Genomic DNA, 8,007 nt, shown 5'->3' with positions numbered 1-8,007 from the left:
TCACACACACACACACACCACACACACACCACACACACACACACACACACACACACAACACACACACACACACACACACCAGAATCAGCGCACCAGCCTCAACCAACTGGTTCCTGATGTGGTCGAATCTTTCATCAACACCTTTGGTCACTTGCAACAGTTTAGGGAAGCTTGAGCAAAGCTGTTGCACAAAGGTCTGAGCTGGTTGCTCGGACCTGCAGCTTCTGAGAGCTTCTCCGGTCCGGGCCTCTGGAGTTCTGCTCATTTGATGAGGTGCCGTCATCATCTGCAGCGATTAGCTGGTGGTGAATGTGTGAGCTCCTCCCAACACATGGAGGTGCCTCAAATCTCTTAATTTGCTTTCTGGACAGAAGAAATCATCTTTGTCCTATTGTGTTTACTTGAATTTCCCTCTAATTTAGTTCTTTCTTTGGTTGAAGGGATTTAGTTTAATTTTAACCTTTGACTGTTAAATGAACGATTAAAAAGATCAAATACAGCCACTTCAAAAGGACGTAAGAGAACAAACCTGGAAAGAATAGAAAGACATGAAGATCATCTATATTCATGTTGCAATAAAAGATGGACCAAGAAAGAGGCCTCAGGGTTGGTTGGATGGTTGGTTGGTTGGTTGGATGGTTGGTTGGATGGTTGGATGGTTGGTTGGTTGGATGGTTGGTTGGTTGGTTGGTTGTTGGTTGGTTGGTTGGTTGGCTGGTTGGCTGGTTGGCTGTTGGTTGGTTGGATGGTTGGTTGGTTGGTTGGTTGGTTGGTTGGTTGGATGGTTGGTTGGTTGGTTGGATTGGTTGGCTGGTTGGTTGGTTGGATGGTTGGTTGGTTTGCTGGTTGGTTGGTTCGTTGGTTGGTTGGATCGTTGGCTGGTTGGTTGGTTGGCTGGTTGGCTGGTTGGTTGGTTCGTTGGTTGGTTGGTTGGTTGGTTAGTTGGTTGGTTGGATGGATGGTCGATTGGTCGATTGGTCGATTGATTGATTGATTGATGTCCCAGAGCTCCAGCAGAACAGTGATGTGATGTGTTCTGTGAAGGTTGCAGCAACATCTAACAGTAATTTGTAGAATCCACTGATCTCACATGATCAATATTCATGAGCAGGAAGTCTCGACCTCTAAATGTGGAACTGTTTCTAACCGACAGGAAGTCTTAGGCAAACACGCCCATATATGGACATGGAGCCGTGCTCATATACACCTCCAACCCAGATGATTCCACCACCTTCCAACAGACCTCATCATGATCCTCCAGGCTGCCGTCGTCGCTCTCCTCGTGCACAACATCCACACACTGGCCATACAGGTAAGAAGAGGCACACACACACACACACGCTCGCACACACACACACACACACACACACACACACACACACACACACTAACCAGGCTGGATAGTGGTTGGATGGTGGATAGGCGTTGGATGGTGGATGGGGGTTGGATGGTTGGATGGTGGTTGGATGGGGTTGGATGGGGGTTGGATGGGGATTGGATGGTTGGATGGGGGTTGGATGGCTCACTGAAACCTGCATTAAACCCTTCTCCCTTTGCAGACGCCCTCTGATAGAACTGAAGGAGTCTCTGGTGAGGAACTGATCTTCTCAACACTCTCTGGCTCTTTGGTCTCGTTTCTGCTCTTCAGCTTCTTGATTCTCTGCAGGAAACTGGAACGAGGATGAAGATTTGAGTGTGTCGACGCTGCTGGAGAAGGCCAACAAGAACCTGGTGAGGGCGCTTTAGCCTGCTCCTCCTCTCCTCTCCTCTCCTCTCCTCTCCTCTCCTCTCCTCTCCTCTCCTCTCCTCTCTCCTCTCTCTCCTCTCCTCTCCTCTCCTCCTCCCTCTCCTCTCCTCTCCTCTCTCCCTTCCTCCTCTCCTCTCCTCTCCTCTCCTCTCCTCCCTAGTCTCTCCTCTCCTCTCCTCTCCTCTCCTCTCCTCTCTCCTCCTCTTCCTCTCCTCTCCTCTCTCCTCCTCCCTCTCCTCTCCTTCTCCTCCTCTCCTCTCCTCTCCTCTCCTCTCCTCTCCTCTCCCCTCCTCTCCTCTCCTCTCCTCTCCTCTCCACTCCTCTCCTCTCCTCCTCTCCTCCTCTCCTCCTCTCCTCTCCTCTCCTCTCCTCCTTCCTCCTCCTCTCCTCTCTCGCTCTCCTCCTCTCCTCTCCTCTCTCTCCTCCTCCTCTCCTCTCCTCTCCTCTCCTCTCTCTCCTCTCCTCTCCCCTCCTCTCCTCTCCTCTCCTCCTCTCCTCTCCCTCTCCTCTCCTCCTTCCTCCTCCTCTCCTCTCCTCCTCCTCTCTCCTCCCCTCCTCCTCTCCCTCTTCCTCTCCCTCCTCCCCTCTCCTCCTCTCCTCTCTCCTCCTCCTCTCCTCTCCTCTCCTCCTCTCCCCTCCTCTCCTCTCCTCTCCTCCTCCTCCTCTTCCTCTCTCCTCTCCTCCTTCCTCTCCTCGCTCCTCTCCCCTCCTCCTCTCCTCTCCTCTCCTCTCCTCCTCTCCGCCTCCTCCTCCGTCCCTCTCCTCTCCCTCTCGCTCGCTTCCGTCCTCATGATCCTCTCCTTCCTCTCCCCTCCTCCGCCTCCCGCATCCTCCCCCGTCCCCCCTCCTCCGGTCCTCTCCTCCCCTCCTCCTCCTCTCCTCTCCTCCTCTCTCGTCCTCTTGTGCGCTCTCTCCCTCTCCCCTGCTTCGGCCCCTCCCTCCCCGTCCTCCCCTCCCCCCTCCTCTCCTCTCCTCCTCTCCTCTCGTCCCCTCCTTCCCTCCTCTCCTCTCCCCATCCGTCTTCCCGTCTCCTCTCACCTCCCTCCCCTCCTCTCCCTCTCCTCTCCTCATCCTCTCCTCTCGCCCTCCCCTCCCCTCCTCCCCTCCCCCCTCTCTGCTCCTCCCCTCCTCCCCTTCCTCTCCTCCTCCTCCTCTCCTCCTCTCTCCTCTCCTCTCCTCTCCTCTCCTCTCCTGCTCCTCTCCTCTCCTCTCCGTCTCCTCTCCTTCCCTGGATGTCTCCCCTCCCCCTCACTCCTCCTGGGCCTCCTTCTCCTTCTCCTCCTCTCCTCCTCTCCTTCCTCTCCTCACCTCCTCCCCTCTCCTCTCCTCTCCTCTCCTCTCCTCTCCTCTCCTCTCCTCTCCTCCTCTCCTCTCCTCTCTCTCCTCCTCTCTCTCTCTCCTCTCCTCTCCTCTCCTCTCCTCTCCTCTCCTCTCCCCTCCTCCTCCTCTCCTCTCCTCTCCTCTCCTCGCCCTCGCCCTCTCCTTCCTCTCCTCCTCCCCGCCTCCTCCTCTCTCCTCTCCTCTCCTCATCCTCTCTCCTCCTCTCCTCTCCTCTCCTCTCCTCTCCTCCCCCTCTCCTCTCCCCTCCTTCCTCTCCTCTCCTCTCCTCGCTCTCCTCGTCTTCCTCTCGTCCTCTCCTCTCCTCCTCTCCTCTCCGTCTCGCCCTCCTCTCCCCTTCTCCTCTCCATCTCCTCTCCTCCCTCTCCCTCCTCCTCCTCCTCTCCTCTCCTCTCCTTCCTCCGTCGTTCTCCTCCTCGTCCCTCTCCCTTCGCACCCAATCCTCAGCACCTCCCGCCTCCTCTCCTCCCACCTCCTCGCTCCGCCCTCCCTCTCCTTCGCTTCCTCTTCCTCGGTCCTCTCCATCCCTCCCCTCCCCACTTCCTGCTCCTCGCCTCCCGCCCGTGTCCCCTCCCGTCCTCGTTCTTCCTCTCCTCCCCCCTCCTCTCCCCTCCATCTCCTCTCCCTCCTCTCCTCTCCTCGCGTCCTCGTCCTGCTCCTTCCTCTCCTCTCCTCTGCTCGGTCCATCTCTCTTGCGTCTCTTCTCCTCTCTCGTCCCTCCCCTCCTCCTCTCCCCCCCTCCGCGGATCCGCATCCTCTTCCTCTCCTCCTCCGCTCCGTCCTCCCCTCGTCCCTCGCCTTCCTCTCCCGTCTTGGCTCCTCCCCTCGCTCTCCTCTCCTTCTCCGTCCCTCCTCTCTCAGAGTCTCCCCTCTCCCCCTCTCCCCTCCCCTCCGCCTCCCTCGCCGCCTCCCACTCTCCGTCCTCCCTCCCCTCCTCCCCTCCTCCTCCTCCTGGTCTCCTAGTTTATTTCCCCCCCCCCTCCCCTCTCAGGCCAGTCTCTGGAGGACCCCCTGGTGATCTTTGGGGACGTGGCTGTCCCATCAGGTCTGGAGAACGCTGATCCCTGCACAGCCCGTCAGTGTTTGTGGCCCAAAGCCTCAGACGGCAACGTTTACATCCCATTTCGCATCTCTAACCAGTACTGTAAGTATCAACAATCTGTATCTCAGGTGAGGAGCCCCACAGGTCTGCCATTACCCATCCCTGTTACCAGATCCTCGTTCCCTGAGCCCTGTTCCCTGATCCTCGTTCCCTGATCCTCGTTACCAGATCCTCGTTACCAGATCCTCGTTCCCTGATCCTCGTTACCAGATCCTCGTTCCCTGATCCTCGTTCCCTGATCCTCGTTCCCTGAGCCATGTTGCCTGATCCTCATTCCCTGATCCTTGTTGTTACTTGTTCCCTGAGCCATGTTGCCTGATCCTCATTCCCTGATCCTTGTTGTTACTCGTTCCCTGAGCCATGTTGCCTGATCCTCGTTCCCTGATCCTCGTTGTTACTCGTTCCCTGATCCTCGTTCCCTGATCCTCATTCCCTGATCCTCGTTGTTACTCGTTCCCTGATCCTCGTTCCCTTATTCTTGTTCCCTCTAGCTACGAGGGAGAGGGATACCATCACCACAGCTCTACGCTCTTTCTCCGAGTCCACCTGCATCCGCTTCACGCCCCAACGCCGGCAGCGAGACTTTGTGAACATCCAGTCCCTGGGAGGGTAGGCCGGAGCCACGGCCGCATGCCTCCCTGCGTGGGTGTTAGCCTCACGTTTCCTCCGTGTCTTTAGGTGCTACTCTTTTATTGGTCGTCGAGGGAGGTCCCAGACGGTGTCTTTGAGCCGCCGGGGTTGTGTCTTCCCCCAGATCGTCCAACATGAGATGCTCCACGCTCTGGGCTTCAACCATGAGCAGACTCGCTCCGACAGGGACCAGCATGTTCGCATCCTCCTGAATAACGTCATCCGTGGTGGGTGGCTCAGGTTCTGCCCGGTTCTGCTCACACCGGACTTTCCACTGATTCTCTGACTAGCTTTCTGGACTTCCTGGTTAGGGTTAGGGTCTGGTATCACGTGGTCCCCCGAGCTGTTGATCTGTCTTATCAGCTCTGAGACGTTAGCAGCTGTTGGCTCGCCCACTTTTAGCCGTCCTGACACAACAACTCATATTTCGCTAGCATGTTCAGGTTCCACTGTTCTTGTTAGTGGCCACAAGTTTCCTTTGATCATTTCCTTTGTTCTATGATACCACTTTTCCACTAAAGCTGTTAAATATAGCTGCTTTGATCTGAAAATGACTCAGTAACCTGTTCCCTGACAAACTAAGATGGCTTAATCAAGCATGTGACCGTGTGCAGGGCAGGAACACAACTTCAGGAGGATCAACACCAACAACCTGGGCACTCCCTACGACTACAACTCTGTCATGCACTATGGAAGGTAAATACATCCAGAACACCTTTATTTTAGGATAAAACATGCACGTGCAAATATACCAGGACTGCTGTGTGTGTATAGGAACATTTTAGGGAACATTTTCGAAGACAGGCTTCTCCAAAGTATGTAAAATATGTTATAAAACATATAACATGTCCACGTGTTTTATGGAGAGAGTTGGTGTCAGGGGCGGATGAAGCAGGAGGTCGTGGGCGTGGCCAGAAGCTTATCTAAGCCAGATAACGTGGCGTGTGTGACACACGTGTTCTTCGTGATGTGGACCTTCCTAAAGTGGAACAAGGTTGCTCAGTCTGGGGTGTTTCTGTCCGGCAGATTTGCCTTCTCCAGGAACAACCAGCCAACCATCGTTCCCATCCCCAACCAGAACGTCTCCATTGGCAGGGCCACACAAATGAGTCCCAATGACATCCTGCGAATCAACCGTCTCTACGGATGCAGTGAGTAGACCAGGCTGACCCTCCACAACATGGACACACCAGACAAATCAGCTGACCTCGACCACAGTGACCATGGTGACCATGGTGACCATGGTCACCACGCTGACGTGAATGTGTATTCAATTAAAAAGCTCAAACATCCAGAGCCTAAACACAAGGGTCCCCCTGACCTGCTGCTGACCTCCTGACCTGCTGCTGACCTCCTGGTGCCGAGGGGAGAAGGTTCACACACACACCTGTGGAAGACCTCTGGTCTTCCTGGTGTCATTTGTTGAGCAAATGCAACATTTTAGATGGAAAACTGCACAAAAGTGAGGAAACTTTGATGAATATTGATGTTGCTGCTTCTCTCAACAGGAACAAACTAGAAGATCAAGAAGAAAGCCTGAGTTTGTCTGAGGACAGCGCTTCTGCGAGCTGAATAAAGATGCAATAAGACATAGATGAGCTTTGCTTTTGTGCCACAATAATGTTTAAATCTGAAGAGCAAAAAAGAAAAAGAAACATGTTGTTTAGAATGATTCAGCATGGATGCAAATGTGGGACCGTATAGGTGGGAAAGTGAGTACGTGAACACACACAGCTGCTGATTACTGCTACCTTAACCTTCAATAAAGAGAAGTGATGCCTGAAACACAGCTGGATAAACACTCACACACACACACTCACACACACACACACACACACACACTCAACACACACACACACCATAAAACAACACACATAACACTCACACACACACACACACACACACCACACACAAAAACACACATAACACTCACACACACACACACACACACACACACACACACATAAAACACACATAACACTCACACACACACACACACCACACACACACCACACACATAAACCACATAACACTCACCACACACACACCACACACACCACACACACAACACACACACAACACCACATAAAACCACACATAACACTCATCACACACGTAACACACACACACATAACACACTCACACACATCCATCTATCCACCCATCATCCATCCATCCATCATCCACCCATCCATCATCCATCCATCATCCATCCATCCACCCATCATCCATCCACCCATCCACCCATCATCCATCCATCATCCATCCATCCACCCATCATCCATCCACCATCCACCCATCATCCATCCATCCATCCATCCATCCATCCATCATCCATCCACCCATCCACCCATCATCCATCCACCCATCCACCCATCATCCATCCATCATCCATCCATCCACCCATCATCCATCCACCCATCCACCCATCATCCATCCATCCATCCATCCATCCATCCATCCATCCATCCACCCATCCACCCATCATCCATCCATCCATCCATCATCCACCATCCATCATCCATCCATCATCCACCCATCCATCATCCATCCATCATCCACCCATCCATCATCCACCCATCCATCATCCATCCATCATCCACCCATCCATCATCCATCCATCCACCCATCATCCATCCATCCATCCACCCATCATCCATTATCCATCCACCCATCATCCATCCATCTATCCACCCATCATCCATCCATCTATCCACCCATCATCCATCCAGCATCCATCCACCCAGCATCCATCCACCCATCATCCATCCACCCATCCACCCATCATCCATCCATCCATCCATCCATCCATCCATCCATCCATCATCCATCCACCCATCATCCATCCATCCATCCATCATCCATCAATCCACCCATCATCCATCCATCCATCCATCCATCATCCATCCACCCATCCATCATCCATCCATCCATCATCCATCAATCCACCCATCATCCATCCACCCACCATCCATCCATCCACCCAGCACCATCCACCACCCATCATCCATCCACCCATCCACCCATCCACCCATCCATCCATCCATCCATCATCCATCCACCCATCCATCATCCATCCATCCATCATCCATCAATCCACCCATCATCCATCCACCCATCCATCCATCCACCCAGCATCCATCCACCCATCATCCATCCATCCACCCATCCACCCATCCACCCATCATCC

The 8,007-nt window shown here is 53.8% G+C and overlaps 1 protein-coding gene across 1 annotated transcript; it reads left to right on the top strand.

Moving 5' to 3' along the window:
• Positions 1 to 1,184: 1,184 nt before the first annotated feature.
• Positions 1,185 to 6,602, top strand: LOC130521662 (hatching enzyme 1.2-like). Its single transcript, XM_057025393.1, has 9 exons — positions 1,185 to 1,312; positions 1,560 to 1,590; positions 1,667 to 1,732; positions 4,077 to 4,229; positions 4,679 to 4,796; positions 4,866 to 5,044; positions 5,432 to 5,513; positions 5,844 to 5,968; positions 6,326 to 6,602. Exons 1-9 carry the CDS (start codon positions 1,250 to 1,252, stop codon positions 6,334 to 6,336), a joined length of 828 nt encoding a protein of 275 aa, XP_056881373.1. The 5' UTR covers positions 1,185 to 1,249; the 3' UTR covers positions 6,337 to 6,602.
• The last annotated feature ends 1,405 nt before the right edge of the window (positions 6,603 to 8,007 follow it).

The sequence above is a fragment of the Takifugu flavidus genome, chromosome 2, assembly GCF_003711565.1.
Source record: "Takifugu flavidus isolate HTHZ2018 chromosome 2, ASM371156v2, whole genome shotgun sequence".
Taxonomy (NCBI): Eukaryota; Metazoa; Chordata; class Actinopteri; order Tetraodontiformes; family Tetraodontidae; genus Takifugu; species Takifugu flavidus.
Note: the sequence above shows the minus strand (reverse complement) of the source record. Positions and strands in the feature narration are given on the sequence as shown.